The sequence below is a fragment of the Sturnira hondurensis genome, unplaced genomic scaffold, assembly GCF_014824575.4.
Source record: "Sturnira hondurensis isolate 20B ecotype Veracruz unplaced genomic scaffold, ASM1482457v3 Scaffold0007578, whole genome shotgun sequence".
Classification (NCBI taxonomy): domain Eukaryota; kingdom Metazoa; phylum Chordata; class Mammalia; order Chiroptera; family Phyllostomidae; genus Sturnira; species Sturnira hondurensis.
Window position 1 is genome coordinate 2158978 of NW_028080209.1, and position 18630 is coordinate 2177607.

The 18630-nt window shown below is 55.7% G+C and overlaps 1 protein-coding gene across 2 annotated transcripts in view; it reads left to right on the forward strand.

The window, feature by feature from the left end:
* Positions 1 to 18630, forward strand: part of PACSIN1 (protein kinase C and casein kinase substrate in neurons 1) — a 55994-nt gene that overhangs the window by 34219 nt on the left and 3145 nt on the right. Inside the window, exons 1-9 of one of the 2 annotated variants that reach the window (XM_037052801.1) lie at positions 5293 to 5476; positions 13633 to 13758; positions 14650 to 14806; positions 15960 to 16195; positions 16610 to 16765; positions 16863 to 17038; positions 17439 to 17559; positions 17657 to 17784; positions 18395 to 18582. In XM_037052801.1, coding sequence (XP_036908696.1) covers positions 13696 to 13758; positions 14650 to 14806; positions 15960 to 16195; positions 16610 to 16765; positions 16863 to 17038; positions 17439 to 17559; positions 17657 to 17784; positions 18395 to 18582 — 1225 coding nt within the window. In that variant the 5' untranslated portion in view covers positions 5293 to 5476; positions 13633 to 13695. Of the gene's footprint in view, positions 1 to 5292; positions 5477 to 13632; positions 13759 to 14649; positions 14807 to 15959; positions 16196 to 16609; positions 16766 to 16862; positions 17039 to 17438; positions 17560 to 17656; positions 17785 to 18394; positions 18583 to 18630 lie in introns of those variants that run through there. The other variant, XM_037052800.1, reaches the window with a different exon arrangement.

Genomic DNA, 18630 nt, shown 5'->3' on the forward strand with positions numbered 1-18630 from the left:
GCCCCGGCTCCCCACTTGTTCTTCTCCATTACCACCCTGGGGGTGGGGGTGGGGCATGGGACACTCAGTACAGGCTCCCCACGTGACCCCTGCTCATGGAGCCGGGTGGGGCTAGGGCTGCAGTGTTCCCAGGGTGTGTTGCTGGAGTGGGGCACTTGGCGTTTTCAAGGTGTCTGTCGTGCTAGACTGCACCTTCTCAATCCTTTGGCAAGAGAGAGCAGGCTTTTCTAGGAGCTGTTTTTGCCACACTCGTTGGTGTTTCTGGGTTGCTGATTTCTCTAGTAACAAATCTGGGATACATTCAGCGGAAGGAAAACCCAGAGAACTCATCGCCGGTGTTGTTCCTGAGGGCCCGAGGCGCCTAGTCAGTCGGCCTTCTCCTCTCCCCTTTCAGGTCTGCAGAGGCTGCTTTAGTGCATTAATGTCCAGGGTGTCTAGCTGAACTCCACGGCGGGGATAGGGACGAGAACCTTTACCCCACTGTGCCCAAGAACCAGAAATCCAGATTTACCTGTTTTTGAACTTCGTTTAAATAGATCCTCCCTGTGTGTTCTTTTAAGTTTGGCTTTTCTTGCTCAGGAAGATGCCTTTTCTCACGTGGTTGTTTTTCATTGCTGTATAGCAGCGATTTTCAACATTTTTCATCTCACGGCATGCATCAACTAATTACTAAAATTCTGTGGCACATCAAAAATGTATTATACTTTTTGGTGATCTGACAAAAAATAGGTATATTTTTATTCATTCACATCAGATGACTATTGTTGTGTTGGCTGTTGCCATTTTTTAATTTGACATCATAAGGGAAAAGAGGTCAGTGACCCCATCCAAATAATTAGGTGCCGCACGTTGTAAAAATCCTTGCTGGGTGAGAATCGCTGCTGTATAGTATTCAACTGCGTGAACAGCTCACATGGTAGAAGTTGCACAGGGAAAAAGCAAACTGCCCCTACTGCATGCACTGGTCACGCAAGCTGTTTATTGGTCCTGGTGCGGATGGGTGTTTGGGTCGCTTCCAGTTCGGTACTCTTCAGAACAAAGCTGCTCCAAACGTTCTGGGGCGTGTGTCTTAGCGGCCACATGCACACATTCCTGCTGGGAATAGGTATTGCAAAAGCCTCTGAAATGTTCTTCTTGCTTCAGCCTTTCCCCCTTTCTACTTGTTGCCACATAAAAGCCACAGTGATCTTTCCACAACATAAATTGGATTCTCCCCCCACCCTTGCTCAAAAATACCAATGGCTCCCCTTATGCTGGTAATAAAATTCAAAGTCCTCACTGTGGGCTGCAAGGCCCTACGGGCTCTGGCCCCTGTGTGCCTTTTCTTGACTCCTGCAAGACAAGCTACCTCTCCCTGCCATCCTTTCATCCACCCCCCAATCTGCCTATCCATCCATCTGTCCATCCATTCAATTTCGGGGTGCCTTCGGTGTGCCTAGCTTACTCTCACCTCAGGACACTGGCCCTTGCTGTCCCTTCTACCAGAAACACTCTTTCCCCCAAATCATCACATACCTCTTTCCCCTGTCACTAAGGTCTTTGTGCAGATGTCATCTCTGAAGAGGGCTCTAAAATGGCCCCACCCCCACCCCCATCTTCTTGTCCCACGTTACTTTTCTTGATGGCGCTAGTCACTGTGTGGATTCCCATTGCGAGTTTGTTGTGTGTCTTCCTCTTTTGATGTGAAGCGCTCGTGAGGTTATCTCATGATCCTCTCAGGAGGTTATCTGCTGTGATCCACTGCCTAGAGCAGTGCCGGGCACAGCAGGTGTTCAGGAAATATTTGTTAAATGTATTAAAGGCACAGCTCAAACTTTGGTCAGACCTGCCTCAGTTCGGACACCAGTGCCATCTGCTAGCTGTGTATCACAGGGCACATCCCATAACCTAGCACTCTGCACACTCCCGACACCCAGGATCTTGTGGCCGTGCATTTGCACACTCAGAGCTTTGAGTGGGACTTGGGATGCCCCATATCTTCTCAGCTCCTGGGTGGGACCCAAGCTTTGAGGAGCAGGGTCCTGACCACTCTGAGCCTGTTCCCACACCTGTGAAGTGGTTCATTGGGAAAACCAGGGGTGAAGTGCATGTCGTGCGCCATGCTGGGACTTAGGTGCTCAGTAACTATCTACTGGCCCTCCCTTCGAGCACTTTTCAGGGTTTGAAACTTGAAGCCGCCTCAGGTTTCCTCTCTCTAGCCTTGTCCTCATGTACTTAGCCCCAGACAGACCCTCAGGGGAGCCTTGTCTATTTTATTTCTTCATTGCTGACCAGCCTTGCCTGTCATGAGAAGGGTTTCAGGGAGGGCTCTGGCATTTTGGCAGTCATGGGGGCATTATGCAAATGAAATGCAAAGCAGCAGATAATGAGCTCTGATTGCATTTGCCCTGGGAGCGAGTGTATGGAATAGCTGCCTGGCTGGGGTGTGGGGGCAGTAAATGCTTTTTGGGTGGGGTGAGAAGGCATTGACAGAAGGTGTCGGCTCCTCCTGGGGACACCAGGGCAGGTGCTCTGTGGCCTGGGTGAGGCCACATTTGTAGTCTAACCCCACCTGTGGACTGGAGCATGGTTAAGGTCCAGGACTAGGGGTGAGGTTGGGAATGGGGTGTGTTTTGAGGGGAGGGGTCCCTGGACCTGTCTGGAGCCTGCAAGTGAGGGAATAGAGGACTGCAGACAGGTGACTTGGAGGCCCCTCCCAACAGCAGAGGGGGCCAGGTCAGGCTGATGGAGGGGCGGGGTGCTACCTGGGCTGGGGAAGGAGGACACAACAGAGGGGTCAGCATCTGCACAGAGCCTGAGTGTGGGAGGGCAGAACTCAGGGTCTGCCAGGGAGCAGAGGGGTGGGCGTGGGGGCTACTGACTCTAGCAACCCTGGATGGAACCAGCTCTTTAGGAGAAAGATGATCCTGGGCTGGGGGCTGGCAGGCAAGCAGGGGCCGCTGCTTACAGTGCCTGGAACTCAATCTCTCCCTGTCTCCTAGCTGAGGTCTCCTCGTTTTCCAAGGAGCCTCTGATCTCAGGCGCCAGGCATCCCCACCCTCCTGGCGTGGGCCTTAACTTAACCCTCTGCTGAGGATGTGCAGGCCTAGGGGCCCCCAGCTGCAGCCCCTAGCTCAAGGAAGTCCAGGCTGGAAGTCACTTGTCATTCGGATCCTCACTCATGCCCACAGTTTGGCTGGCATTTCAAGCATGTACCACCTGTCCTGCCTGTGAGCAGGGCTAAGGAGCACACTCGACTCTGAAACTCCTAGAACTGGGATCTTTCTTAACGGGACCGATGTGGAACATTGTCCCCTTGGGCAAACCTCTCAGTCTCTCAGGGTCCCTGTTTCCTTATCAGTCCTGTGACCTCATCTGCAAGGCTGCTGTGACAACCACTGACCCTGCAGAGCAGGAGTTCAGCATCCACTGGCTTTTCACCTCCAGGGTGGGGACCCTGGCCCACGGTTGTGTCCAGCACTGAGAGCAGTCTCTGGTGCCTGGCGGGTGTCTAGTAAATGTCTATTGAATGACATAGAAGGCCCTATTTCATCTTTCCAGACGATTCCCCCCTTGCATTGAACTTCTCTGACACTAGGGTATTTCATACAGCTTATAGCAGGTCTGGTTTATTGGCATCGGTCTGGTGATTGAGAGGGACTATAGAAGGGATGAAACATGGAAGAGGCCATCATGAGCCAGCAGCAACTTCTGTGGGCTTCTGGTTCTTTCATTCTTTCCCATTGTATCTGCCCTCTCTGGGCTGTGCAGGGTCCCTAGGAGTTACCCTGGGGTACAGGGGCTGCTGTGACCCCTGCCTGAGGTCCTCTGAGGCGGTGTGGGCTGGAGACAGTGCATCCGTGAGGCAGGGTGTGCGTCCTGAGCGCCAGTCCCCACTTGGCCTCCCCCACTGTGGGGTAATAGGGCTGCCTGAGGCACGGAATTCCCTCTGAGGAGGTTGGTCCTGTTTTACTCTGTTCTGGCATAGCTCCAAGTCCCAGAACTGGACAGCAACCAGGAAGATGGGTGGGAATATCTGTGAGCCTCCTAGGCCAAAGGGCTTGAAGTAGGATCTAGTCGGGACCAGGCAGAGGGTTTTCCGAATGAGGGAGGGGGCCGAGGAGAGCAGGCCCTGCCTCCATGCCCACCCCATCCCCCTTCAGCAGCAAAGCTGAGAGGAGACCAGCAGATTAGTGTCTGGTCCCTAGGGGGGCAGAGCCAGATCCTCTCCAGGGAAGTGGCTCATTATTCAGTCCCCTGGTTGGGACACTTTTACTGTGTCACTGTCACTGGTCCCTTCTAATGAGGTGAGGGTTGGGGGCGTGAGTGTGCAGCTGTGACTTGGTGTAGGAAGGGTCTGTGTGTTGTATGTTCTGGATCGGTGTGGATGTGTGTACATTGATGTTAGTGTTACAGCTAAGTACATGCATACATGTGTTGCTTGTGCACGTACAGTTTGACACCCATACACAGGCTTGTGGAACATGCATGGGCACAGATATGTGTAATGGGTGTTTGCATGCATGTTGTTGGGATGCACATGTACATGGATGCGTGTTGGTGCACATGGATGTGTGAAGTGCAAGCCTACATAGATGTAGGCTCTCAGCATGTGTGGCAGTCTTGGCCTGTGGGGAAGCACCCGAGTTGGCCTCACAGGCCTCACTGCCAGCCGTGAGCCCGGGAGCCAAGGAGCTGGGGAGGCAGGGAGCCGTGGATGCTCAGACAAGTTGTTTCAGCGCCGTGGGCCTCAGTCTCCAGCCTGCAAAATGGGCGTGGGACCTCACGGAATGAGATTGTGGACGAGCATCTCACACGCAGCCTGACCCAGAAAAGACTCAAAAGAGAATGTTGAGAGGAGACTGAAGGCAAATGAATGAGTAAGCAAATAGAAATGTTTACAGAACTGCTGTGCAGTCAGATTTTAAGGGCCTGAGGGAGGTGCAGTTTATGGCGTCTGATAGGATGTCAGGAGGGGGAGGCGGGGTCTTGAGAGGAAAGAGAAGAAAGAGGCGGGAGCAGGGTATCCCCTCTCCCCCGCCCAATCCAAGGTAGTCACGTGAGCCTGCGTGTCCACCAGCTTCTGTGAAGGTGAAGTGTGCGTGCCCCCGGTGTTGATGCAGGCGCCTTATAGAGGGCGGGCGTCCCCTGGTGTGCGTGGGAAGGAGGCTGTCTGTGCGAGCATTGCCTGGTTGCCATAGAAATGAGCTGAAAGAGGTGGGTGGCTGGAGAAGGAGGCGGGTCTGTCGGGAGGAGGGAGGGAGAAGAGGCAGCCGTGGCAGGGCGGGGAGTTGGCTTCTGCAGTTCTGGCGCTGCCTTCCTGAGCAAGCTCGGTGAAGGGGACCCAAGGGGACAGAGCCCCCAGCCAAGGCGCCAGGCCCCTCCCTGCCCGCCACCACGGAGAAGGAGGAGGACCGCTAGCTCCTCAGCCCTCGCCTGGCCCAGCGGGGGCAGTGCGCTCCTACCTGCCCCTGACTTGGTACCAACACGGGCCCAGGTAGGCATCCGTGGGGACAGCTGGAAGAGGCTGCATGGAGAGTGGGGCCCCAGGGCTCCCCCACCTTCCTACCAGCAGCCCCTGGTAGCAAGCAGAGGGGCCAGCGAGTCCCGGGCCTGTGGATAGGTGAGGAGCAGCCAGCATCCCGGAGGTGCTCTTCAGAACCTGGGTCCCCTGTTGCCTTTCTTCTGTACTCTGCCCTCACCACTGCCACAGGTCCTGCCTAAAGTCATGCCCCTCTCCCTGAGGGAAGTGGGCTGAGGGGGGCTGCAGCTTACAGAAACTCACTTCCCCAGGCTGAGGCTAGAGAGGGTGGGGGCAGGGAGAAGCGAGGTTGTCCCCCACGGGCACTGAGGCACTGCTAAGCCTTGGCCATTTGGAACCAGCTAGTCCTCCTCCCCACTCCACACCCACCAGCCCACCGGCAGCCTCCCTGCTGGCCCCAGTGGTCTCAGGCATGGGGCTTAGAGGCCCCTGGTCAGCGAGGAGGCTTATTTCTCCTTTCCCCTCAAACTCAGGTCCTTCCCCTCCTTGTTCTTCCTGCAGAACCAGATCCCTAGATCTCCCAGAGGAGTCCTGTCCCGTCCTCAGTAAGCCCAGGTTCTCCATGTTGGGGATAGGAGAGCAGGTCTTGGATGGGGATGCCTGTCGCCCTCCCTCCCCCAGCTTCCTTCCCTCTGCTGCATTGCTCCTGGGGACAGTGTCTGCTGCTGCCCAGGGAGCTGGGGCACTGCGGAGGAGCCCCGGCTGCTTCTCACACGGGGGTGGGGCTGGGGCCTGAGCTCTGGGCACAGAGGGGCAGGATGGGCCTGCAGTGGTGCAGTGGGTGGGTGCACCTGGTCCGGCTTTGCCCTGGGGCAGAGCTGAAGTCCCTTGGCCTGTGCAAGGAGGTGATCCTAGTCTGAGGGTGTGGGGGGTTGGTGTGTGCAACCTTGGGCATACTTGGGGTGCTAGGAGGCAAAGGCTCTGGCTGCTTTTCCTGCCTGCCTTCTCTGCCCAGCACCCACTGGGAACTTGGCTGGGTCCTTTGCTGAGCCCTGGGACCACATTGTGGAGCTTTTCTCCTGGGACCCTTTAGGTCAGAGGAAGAGGTGCAAGGGCTGAGGAGGGGTCCCTGGGCCTTTGATAGGGTAGAGGAATACACACCGAGAAGCTGAAGTGGTCCCATTCGTTTCTGCAAGCATTCATTGCACCTGCCGAGTATTAGGCACCGGGTCTCCCTCCTTAGGGTTAGGAACCTGGGGAGTAAGAGGGCAGGTCTCAGGTGGCAGGAGCAGGGTGGGGGGTGCCTAGGGGCTGGCAGCCACATAACCCAGGTACACTGCCCTCACCTGCCCCCTGCTTCTCTGAACCCTGTTACCCTCCTCCCCACCAGGGCCTGTGTGGGCTGGCATCTGCCCTGCCTCACCCGTGTAGCGGGGATGGCCTCCAACCCAGCCAGGACAGGGGGCTGGTGAAGCCTAGAGGACTGGCTCTTTTGGCAAGAGCTGGAAGGAGCTGTCCTTTTCCCAGACCCTCTAGGCCTGGCCCTGACCTCCCCCATTTCTGACCTGCCTTCTCTAGGCCACATCCCCCACTCTTTAATTTTTTTCTGTCCCACAGGTCCCCAGGGTCCATCTTTGCTTGTTCTGTATCTTTTCTACACTCTGTTACCCCCAGATTAGCCTCCTGGGGTTCATTTCCTCACCCCACCCTTCATACCCAGTGGGCCCACCTCCTACAGCACCTTCCTGCCACCCAGGTTGGGGACCTGGCCTCCCTCCAGTAACCTTCCCTGAGTCAGAGCTGAAGGGAGGCCCAGGGGCACGCGGAGCTCGGGCACTCAGCCAGGAGCTGGGGCCCTGGGCCAGGAATAACCCCAGGCTGGCCCCTCCTTACATGGCCCCTAATGCAGGAGCTCTGGAGAGAGTAAGGGGACATACCTACTCAACTCTTCATGGCAACTCAGGGCTCTGAAACTGAGCTTCCATCTCCTCCAAAGTGTTCCTCCCAGTGTCCTCCCAGCCTGCTAGCTGCCCAGGCCCACACCCCACAGCCATCCCTGACCTCTTCTCCCACACCCAAACCGTCAGCAAATCCTATTGGCTCAAATGACACAGTGTTGCCACAGGTGAACCACTTCTCACTGCTCACAGCATTATCACCTTGGTCAAACACCCATCTTCCCTCACCTGGAGGACTGTAGTCACCTGCTAGCAGGTTCCCTGTCCTAGCTCCCTGCAGCCCGCTCTTCCTCCCCGTGGGGATCCTTTAAAACCTAAGCCTATTACACCCCACCTCTTCTCACTGCTGCAGTGGCTCCCATCTCCCTGGGGGTGGGGGAGGGATCAAGGCTCTTACTCTGACCTGTAAGGCCTCACGTGATCAGCATCCTCACCCAACCTCCAACCTCACCCCTCCCTCTCTCCTCACTCTGCACCAGCCATAGGGACCCTCATTCCTCAACCATGGCAGCCATGCTTCCGCTTCAGGGCCTTTGCACTGACTGTTCCCTCTGCCTACATGCTCTTCCCCCAGATAGCTGCATGGCTCCCTCCCTCACCTCCGCCTGGTCTTTGCCAAAATGCCTTCTCCTATATTAAATAGCCTCACTCCCAGCTCCCACTGTTCCTCCTTGTCCTGTTCCTTGCTTTATTCTCCACAGCCCTCATCACCTTCTAACACACTTGATCATTTACTTATTCCTCTAGTTCCTTGTCTGTCTGGCCTCTGTGGAATGTCAGCTTCACAAGGTCAGGGAGTTTTCTGTCTTGCTCACTGCTGTGGCCCAGAGCTGCCCCGCGCAGATCAAGGCTGCAGTTTGACACCAGGAGTCTGCCCCTTGGCTGGTCTCTGCATCCATGCTGTCATGGTGGCCTGTGGCTCAGCCCTCACAGGGGTGGGAGCCACAGCTCCTCTGGCTGGCAGGTGCCCCAGGGCATTGAGTTGGGCAGGATGTCCTGCTTGGCCTGGGTCCAGCTTCTTGCCTTTTTCTGCTCTAGCTTTGCCAGGACAGTTCCACCTGGCCAGGAGCAAGAGCACGTGAGCTGCCCAAGTCCCACCCCCCAGTGCTGCTGAGGGTGGAGGGCGCTGTCCGGGTTGGAACCTGTGCTGTCTGGGAAGCGGCTACACGCTGAGCTGGCTGCGCCCGAGTGAGAGATGACTGGTCTTGAGAGATGCACCTGGAGCGGAGAGGATGGGCCTGTCTTCCCACAGCTCCCACTTCCCCTCCCCATCTATGGTGTCTCGGTTTGGGCACCCCCAGCAGCCAAGCCCAAGACAGGGACCTGACCAGAACAGATCAGAGAGAAAGACACCTTGGAACTGGACCCTGGCAGCTGATCAAGAGGTGGGGAAGGGAATGTCAGGTGAAGAAGGGGGCCTGGAAACAAGTGGGATTTGAGACCCCTCCAGTCTTGTGGGGTTCTGGCTCTTGGTTGTATCACCATCATTACCAATGTTTATTAAATGCCTACTGTGTGCAGGTGGCTGGGTTTGGTTCTGGGGTACAGAATTCAGTGCTTCTGCTATTTAATGAATGAATGTTCCTGAAGGTCCTTGGCATTTATTCATTCATTGAACAAAAGTGATGGCGCATTTACTACCATGTGCCAGGCACTGCTCTGGATGCTAAAAATACAGCAGAGAACCAGACAGGCTAAACTACTGACCTTGTAGAGTTGACATTCTAGTGAGGAAGGAAGACACTAAACATATGAGTGCTCCAAGGTGGACAGCCTGGCGGATGTGACAGGTGCTGTGGAGAATAATGAATGAGGAAAGGGAGGGTGGGGGTGGTCATGGGGATGGAAACAACAGAACTGCAAGTTTAAGTTGGGGGAGGTCAAGACATTTGAGTGCACCTGGGAGTCTGGGTGGGCGGGACTATTTCAAGCAGGTGCAAAGGCCCTGGGGTTGGAACAGCAAAGGACTCAGCAGAGCTGGAGGAGAGTGAGAGTAGGAGAGGAGGGCAGATGGAGGAGAGGTAGGGCTACAGGTTATGCAGGACCTCCTGGCAAGCAATTCGACTTTTACTCAGGGGAAACAGGATGTCTCTGGAGAAAAGGAGACCTGAAGGGCTTGCCAGTTTTCCTCTGGCTGCAATGTGGGGGGCTGGGGAGGGGGCGTTGAGAGACAAAGTCAGAGGCAGGAAAGCCCATGGATAAGCAGCTGCAAGGAGGTGAAGGGCCTGCTCAGGACCTGCTGACGGGCTGGGTGTGCGGTGGGAGGAGAAAGAAGGGCTGCCGTTTCTCTGAGGCCTGTGGTTGTCCGTGACTAATGATGCGGGAATCCACAAAGTTCATCCACGCCTGCCTTCTGTGGGCTCACGCTCTAATGCCTCGGTCCCTTCTTGGTACAGGGAACATGACCGAGGCCCCTGCCCTCCAGGTCTTTCATAGGCAGCTGGCAGTAGGCCTCAGACCTGAGAGAGACACTCTGTGACTTCTCCCTGGATGAAAGGTCCAGACCAGCACGAAAACTTTACATCTGCACAGTGTTCTATGTTTTTCAACAAGAGCTTACTACCCTTTTATCCTTTGATCTTCAGAATAGACTCCAGTATCATTTTCCATCCTACGAGTTAGAAAGCCGAGACCCCCCGGAGGGACTTGGCCGAGCTCTCACTGGCAGGTGGCAGAGCTGGAGCCCCCGCCCCTGCCCGTGCTGAGTGCCAAAGAAGGCCTGGCTCCTTCCCTTGTTCCACAAGAAGAGGGGGCCTGACTGAAATGAGACCACCACCCCACCACAGCGCAAGTGGTGGCAGACCAGCAGCAAGAGCTGCCAACCTGTTTTCCAGTCAAGTCTCAGAGCCCTGGGCTCTTGTCTGCAGCGTGGGGGTGAGAATCGCACCTGTGTCGTGAGGGCGTCGTGAGGGTTAGATCCATTAAGACCTGTGAACTGTCCTCAGCACCAAATACGTGCTCCATACATGTCAGCTGTTATTGCTAACCATAAAGTGCTTTCAGAGCCACACAGAGTCGGGTTGGGCATTGTGTCCATTTGGTGGATGGAAGAAAGTTATCGGTGTATTGGGCTTGCCCAGGGTGAGTGGCGGATGCTGGCCCCTCCTGCTTCCTGACTCAGAGACACAGCTGTTCAGTGATGGCAGCTACTGCTTGCCTCTTGGGAGGATGGCGTTTGGTAAGAGCTAAGCCTCCCACCTGCCCCCAGGTGGGGGTGTGAGGCAGGGTGAAGGCAGGATGGTGTGTCCAGCTAAATGGTGCTGCGGGCTCACACGCCCTTCCCGCGTCCCCTCCTCAACCCCGCCTGCCGGTCTTCCTGAGCCACCTCCACGCAGGCCCAGCTTGGGGCTGCAGTGCCCGGACTGCCCCATCTCTTCTGATCCTTATGTGGGGCTGGGTCATCCTCGTTTCCTGGAAAGGCCCAGCAAGGCCACGTGAATTGCATTGCTCAAGGTCACACAACAGTTTGGTGGCAGAGCAGGGACTCTAGAGGCTAAAGCTGTTTCTACCACACATGCTACCTCAGCTGGGAGCTCGGGAGAGCCATCGCCTGCCTGCACCAAGGGAGGGACCACAGCAGGCCCTCATCTCTGCCATTGTGCACTTCTCACCTGACATGCAGGGCTTAGCTGCACTGTCCCCACCTCCGTGCTTCAAGTGCGCCCTTGGTCCTGGCTTCCAGCTCCCTCTGCTCTCTTCCAACACAGGCTGGAGGGTTGTTTTTTTTTTTTAAAAAATATATACGCAATTTATGCACACAAGGCAAAAATTAAAAGGCATAAAAGAGCCCCAGTGAAAATTCTCCTACCCCATCCCCCAGCCACCCAGTTCCCCCAACACGGCCACTGTTACCAGCTTTCCAAAAATATCTGTGCTTATGTATTTCCACCCCCCATACAAACAGGAGCATCTGCAGCCACCCTGTTCTGCACCTCGCTCCTTTGGCTTCAGTGACATGGCTTGTGGGGGTGGGGGGTGCATTGAGGACGAGAGCCTTCTGCTGCAGGCCTGCACCACCACTCCCCCTGCCCCCTGGGCGCACCTCCGGCTGTTTCCCCGCCTTCGGCTTTTCGGGGCAGTGCTGCAGTCAGTTGGACTGGGCAGCAGCAGTTTGCCCGAGTGGCCAGGAGGTGAATTCCTAGGACTACAAGGTGCTGCTGGGTGAGGGATGTGTGTGCCCGTGACCGTGAGAAAGGGCACCACGTTGCCCCCACCAAGCTCGTGTGAAGTCGCTTCCCCACTACCAGAGGTGGGTTTGACCTTCACTCCAGGAGAGAGTCAGCATTGTGGGATCCACTGGTTCTGTGTGACTTCAAGAGTCCTCGATGGCTGTGGCCCCAGGGACACTTACCTAACCTGGCTTAAAGCCCTTCATTAGCTATCCTTGCCTTTTACTTCACCGTATCAAAATTCAAATTTTCTTTCTTTTTAAAAAGATTTTATTTATGTTTAGAGAGAAGGGAAGGAAGGGAGAAAGAGGGAGAGAAACATCAGTGTGAGAAGCATCAGTTGGTTGCCTCTTGTATGCGCCCCCACCAAGGGCCTGGCCTGTCACCAGAATCAAGCTGGTGAACCTCACTTTGTGGGACAATGCCCGACTCACTGAGCCACACCAGTCAGGGCACAAATTCGATATTTTCTTCGTGAAGCAAGTGTTGCTTTATAAGTGAAAGGTGCAAAATTAAGGAGAAAGAAATCCGGACTCATTTCTTTGTCCCTTGATGAACTCCAGCTGCTCCACTGTGCATGAGTTTGTGGGAGAGTTGAGTCTTTGCTAAGGGGAAAGAAGCAAAGTGTGTCTGGCGCCTGAGAGATGCAGGAGGCAACACTGGGTTCTTACTGGGAAGAGAGCACTGGTCCTGGGCAGATAGGAAGACTGAGGCCAGAGGGGGCAGGGCCATCCCTGACCCAGGAGCTTCAGGCGTGGGGCTCCTGCCCTGAGCCTCATGACCAGCTGCTGATAAGGCCCTATGGTCCCTTGGAGCTCTGGGTTGAGCTGATTCTTGCAGAGGCCAAGTGTCCTCCTCGTCAGTGTTCTCATTCCCCGAGGTTAGGGTGCAGAGTCAGGGATGTGACCTCAGCTGCAGGCTGTCAGCTTGCAGTGGGGTCAGGCCTGAGTTGGTCTCCCTGGCCCTTTGAAGAACAGGACCCTGGCCCTCAGGGTCCAGTCTCCTGATGCCTGAGCCATTCTTGCCCAGGCTGGCAGCAAGGCTTGGGAGGGGGACAGGAATGGGGCAGTGTGCAGCCTAGATCAGACAGTCATGATGCTGCTGACAGTCCCAGGCCATGTACAGCAGCATGACGCTCACACAGATCACAGTTATCTGACCTGTGGGCTGGAAGCTGCATGTCTGAGACTCTTAGGGACCTGGAAGCAGCTGATGGAGGCCTTTGGTTTGAGGCTGGGCATGGGGCAGCCTGAAGGGCATTTGCAGGGCCCAGCGGCTCAGGGAACTGAGGAGGGGCTCAACCTGGTTGGGAGGTAGGAGGGGGCCCACAGCCAATTTCCCAGGGTGCTTGGGTCCAGGCTGTAGGTAGGTGCTTTGGGGAGGACTTAGGGGCTGAGACCAAGGGCTCTGCATTGGCTGGGGCAGTGATGGCAGGGAGCTTCCGTGGGTGTTTTGGGCCTGGTGCAAGGACCTGTCTGGGTTAGAGTGGGTGGTGCTGAGGGGGATGGATTGAGAAGTGAGCTGGGGTTTTTTGAGCTATAGTGGGCCCTGGGCAGGGCAGGGGCGGGCGGTACAGGACATGCGCAAAGATAAGCCTGATTGCTGGCTTTGAAGACCTGTGTGTCTGTGAAGCAAACCACAGATTTATGTAAAGCAAACATGCAGTCATGTGGCTCTAATTTAGCCCTCAGTCCAGGAACACAGAACAGTAGTGGGCACCACAGTTCTGGTGGTTGGGACAGGCTTCTGAGAAGAGATGCTGACACTGGAGCTGGAGCGTGGATTTGAAGGGCAGTAGGAAGAGAGGAGATGAAGTGGAAAGGAGATGGGGTGAAGGGCTTGTGGAGGAGAGGTGGGAGGTGGGCAGAAGGGGTGCTGCAAGGTGACTGTTGGGGTGAGCCAGTCCCTGGGCAGGGAGTCCCTACCCTGGTGCAAGGCTTATGCCTGTGAAGCCCTCATCCCCACAGCATGCCAGGGCCTAGGCTTGGAGTGGTGCATATCGGACATGTCCCTCATCCTCAGGAATCTCTCTCCTGCCCTCCAGCATATGAGCAGCCTAGCCTGCTGACCATCGCTCCACACCTGTCCATCCCCCCGCGACCACATCATGTCTGGCTCCTACGATGAAGCCTCGCTCGCCCCTGAGGAGACCACTGACAGCTTCTGGGAGGTGAGGCTTTGCTGCTCCCAGTTCCTGGGGAAAGACAGCCTGGCTGTATGGAGGCCCAGCCCCCACCCCCACCCCACCATCTCAGGCCTTGCTCCCCAGCCCCTCAGGCCCCTCTAAAACCCTACGTGTCCTACAGTCTACTGCTGTACCCTGAGCTTAGAGCCCTGGGCCCCACAGCTGCCCCTGGAGACACCCCATGTATTTCATGATGTAGAGCGCCACCCCCCCTCCAGCTCTTTGCTCTCAGGGCCGCAGCACAGAGTCCTGGCACTTTGCACAGGCAGGTGAAGCGTTTTACAGTTCACACAGCCTTTCTCTGCTGCTCCCTGCCCCTACCCTGTGCAGTGGGCAGAGGGCAGAGCAATGGTAGCAGGGAGTGAGTTCTGGGAGCCTAGAGCGACTCTGAGGTGGAGACAGGGCAGTGTTTCAGAGCCTCAGAATTTTTCATAAGCCTTGAAACCCAGAATTTTTTTGTATTGGCTTATGAAACCCAAAGTGAAAACTGCCAAACCTAAATTAATAAGTGTTTAATGAGATGTCTACAAAGCATAATATTATGTCAAGAAGTTGCAGCTCAACTCAACACTTATGAGACTATATAAATATAATAGATTTAACTCGGAAGAACGAAATGAATAATTCATTTGGCCCAAGTCCAAATTATAAAAAACGTTCTATATTTTGTGGCAGCGACAAAATTATGTTTAAAGTGGAATCAGAGAGTGTTTAGACGGGTGTGGCGCAGGGTGCCAAGTCCTCAGAAAGTCAGAGGGTACCGAGCCACACCAGGGAAGCGGTGGCGGGCGCCCCCTGCAGGACGGACTGAGGTGGGAAGCCGGCCCTGGGGAGGCTGGGAGCCCGCGCGAGTCACGCTCACTGCTTGGCCACCAGGTGGGGAACTACAAGCGGACAGTGAAGCGCATCGATGACGGGCACCGCCTGTGCAACGACCTGATGAACTGCGTGCAGGAGCGTGCCAAAATCGAGAAGGCCTACGCACAGCAGCTCACCGACTGGGCCAAACGCTGGCGCCAGCTCATCGAGAAAGGTGACCCCCATGCCCATCTCGTGTGCAGACCCCAGGTCCTAAACCTATTCCCTGAGTCGTGGGAGCACGGGCCACCGGGTTGCACCTGCGCCCCCAGCCACAGGGCCTTGCAGGCACTGTCCCCACGCCTGCGCTCCTCCCCTCCCTCACCAAGCCAGGCCTCCCTGCATTTCAACTCCACTTTGTACAATTTCAGTTTGGATTAAAAACAAACAAACAAAAACACAAACATTTTATTTTGAAATAATTTTAAGTCAGAGAAAAGTTTCTAGAGTAGTACAGAGAACTACATACCCTTCACCCAGATGCACCAATTAACATTTTACCACATTTGTTTTATTCTTATTTATATGCATGTTTTTGGAAACATTTAAGTTGGAGACATACACCTTTACCCTATATTCTTCATGTATCTCCTAAGAATAGAATATTTACTTATGTAACCATAGTTCAGCCATCAAATTCAGGACATCTAACATGGCCTGTATGCAAACTCTATCACAGCCATTGTGTGCTGGCCCAGGGTCCGATCCAGAACACTGCGTTTAGTTGTCTGTCTCTAGATTCCTTTAATCTAGAGCCGTTTCACGTTGAAGTTGACATGCATTTGTTAATGTTTTTCTCTTCCCATAGACTCTGAACCCCAAGAAGGCACGACCTGGGCCCATAGTGCCCTGCATATGCCTGGCACAGACTCGATGCCTGTGTACAGAGAAACAAATGTCTAATCCCAAGGGCCTCCTGGTATCTGTCACCAGGTGGTTCTTCAGTTTCGCATTCAGCCAACATTCTGGAGTCCCCACTGTGCCTGGCATTGTGCTGGGCTTCTGAGAACCCACAGGGTCAAGGCTGCCACCCCTCACCATGGGCTCACAGGCTGATGAGGAAGATAGGGAGTAGACACAGAGACAGATGCAGAAGAATTCCGTGAGGGCTGCAGGCTGAGGTGCGTGGTAGAGCAGTCAGAGAAGGCTTCCTGGAGAAGGTGGCTGTACTTGGGCCCTGGAAGGTGAAGAAAACTATAAGGAGAGCAGAGGAGGGCATTTCTGCTGCCCTTCAAAGTATGGGGAAAGCCTCAGAGAAAGGAGGGGGTGTGGGAAGGGCTCTGGGCAGGGGGTCACGAAGGCCTTGTGACCCACGGCCGTGTCCTCAGGCCCGCAGTATGGCAGCCTGGAGCGGGCCTGGGGCGCCATGATGACGGAGGCAGACAAGGTGAGCGAACTGCACCAGGAGGTGAAGAACAACCTGCTGAACGAGGACCTGGAGAAGGTCAAGAACTGGCAGAAGGACGCCTATCACAAGCAGATCATGGGCGGCTTCAAGGAGACCAAGGAGGCTGAGGATGGCTTCCGCAAGGCCCAGAAACCCTGGGCCAAGAAGATGAAGGAGGTGCCCAGAGGGTGGCTGCCGCAAACGGGGCAAGGGTGGGCGGGCGAGCTCAGAGGGCCAGTCTCATCAGAGGGAGGGTGTCTACAGGCGGGTGGCAGTGCACTGACTGCCCTCTGGGATTGCGTCCCTGAGGGGCAGGACTGCCTTCCAGGGAGACATAACCACATGTGGGCAGGCACTGCAGTGCTCACCAGGAGCGTGTCGTAGGTGCAGCAGCCAGTGCCGTGCAGGGAAACATCCGCAGGTGGGCGGACACTGCTCCAAATACCTGGAGCCAGGGCCTGCATCCCTTCTGCCTCTTAAGACTGTAGTCACAGTTCCTGGCAGGGTGGGCAGGTGGGAGGGCTTGATCAGTGACCACACTGGCTCCTGTTCACACGTAGGAGGCCTGCCCCCTGTTCCCCCTCCCCACAGCTAGAGGCAGCCAAGAAGGCCTACCATCTGGCCTGCAAAGAGGAGAAGCTGGCTGTGACACGAGAGATGAATAGCAAGACGGAGCAGTCAGTCACACCTGAGCAGCAGAAGAAGCTGCAGGACAAAGTGGACAAGTGCAAACAAGACGTGCAGAAGGTGCCGGCCAGGCTGGGCACTCAGGGCCCCTGGGAGTGGGTGGCGGCTGGCAGCCGTGGGCCTGGGTCTCACCCTCCCTTCACCCTGGTGCCTACAGACGCAGGAGAAGTATGAGAAAGTGCTGGAAGAGGTGGGCAAGACCACTCCCCAGTACATGGAGGGCATGGAGCAGGTGTTTGAACAGTGCCAGCAATTTGAGGAAAAGCGACTGGTCTTCCTCAAGGAGGTGCTGCTGGACATCAAACGTCACCTCAACCTAGCTGAGAATAGCAGGTAGCTGGGCATGGCAGTATGGCGGGCACAGGCAGCAGAGGGTAGGACTAGTGTGCAAGGCATCCCAGGCCCCTCATTATAGTGATAGGAAGGGGAGGGCTGAGCTGTAGGGCCTAAGAACGAAGAGGCTCCAAACACAGCGACTGCCCGGGTGCCAGCCAGTGCACACTGGGTACTCGAGAAACATGCACGGATGGGTGGGCGAGTAGCTAAGGTGGGGACAGCAAAGGGTGCCCACTGGGCATGCCCACGTGAAGACTGTTCCTTGGGAAGCCTGCCTGGTTCCTAGCTGGGACCATGCCAGCACCCTGGCCCCTGAAAGGGCTCCTACCCTCACCAAGGATAAGAAGGGGCCGTGAGGCATCTTGCCCCTCCACCTTCCCATCTCCGCTGTGCACAGCTATGTCCACGTGTACCGGGAGCTGGAGCAGGCCATCAGGGGGGCTGACGCACAGGACGACCTCAGATGGTTCCGCAGCACCAGCGGTCCTGGCATGCCCATGAATTGGCCCCAGTTTGAGGTAAGGCTGTGTGGGGTTGGGGAAGCAGAGCATGAAAAGCCTGGAAGGGGCCTCGGGGAGCAGTCTCCAGCCTGACTGCCCCCCTGGTGCCCACCAGGAGTGGAACCCGGACCTCCCTCACACAGCCGCCAAGAAGGAGAAGCAGCCCAAGAAGGCAGAGGGGGTAGCGCTGACCAATGCCACTGGGGTGGTGGAGTCCACGTCGCAGGCAGGAGACCGTGGCAGGTGAGTGCCTCCTCTGGAGCTTCCTGGAGGCCAGAAGTCTCTTGAGTTTCACCTCAAGGACAAGAAATGGTCTAAACCCCAGCAACCTCATGCTCCTTTCAAAGATAGTGCTAGCTAGCTAGTTTTTTGAGAGCTTCCACTTGTGCCAGACTCTGTTCTAAGTATTTTCCATATTTTAACTCATTGAAGCTTAAACATTGTGAGAAGTGTGAAAGTTCCCATTTTACAGATGGAGAGGCTGATACCCAGAGAGGTCAAGTGATTGCAGAAGGTCACACGGCTAGTTAGTAAGCCTCCGAGCCAGGATGTGATGCCCAAGAGTCTGGCTCCAGAATTACCACTTGTAACCACTAGATCATACTGGTCCTCTCAGGTGAAGGGTCAGGATCTCTCAGGGTCCTGTTCAGCACCCCCCTCCTCCAAGCCTGAGTAATTATGCTAATAGTCTTGCTTCACATCTGTTTAAAGAGCTGTCTGACTCAGGACCCCTCTTAGGAGGCCCTGCTCCAGCCTTGATGAAATATGGGGCCAGGGCTCTGACCGGGGATAGGGGCAGCCCTAGCGTTGAGGCGAGAGGCCATTGATGCTGGGTCCTCTCTCTGCCTCTCAGCGTTAGCAGCTATGACAGGGGCCAGCCATATGCCACTGAGTGGTCAGACGATGAGAGCGGGAACCCCTTTGGGGGCAATGAGGCCAACGGGGGCTCTAACCCCTTTGAGGATGACGCCAAGGGAGTACGTGTGCGAGCACTCTATGACTACGACGGCCAGGAGCAGGATGAGCTCAGCTTCAAGGCTGGTACGGTGGGTGGAGCTCGTGGGGCGGGGCCTGAGGGCAGGGGATGCG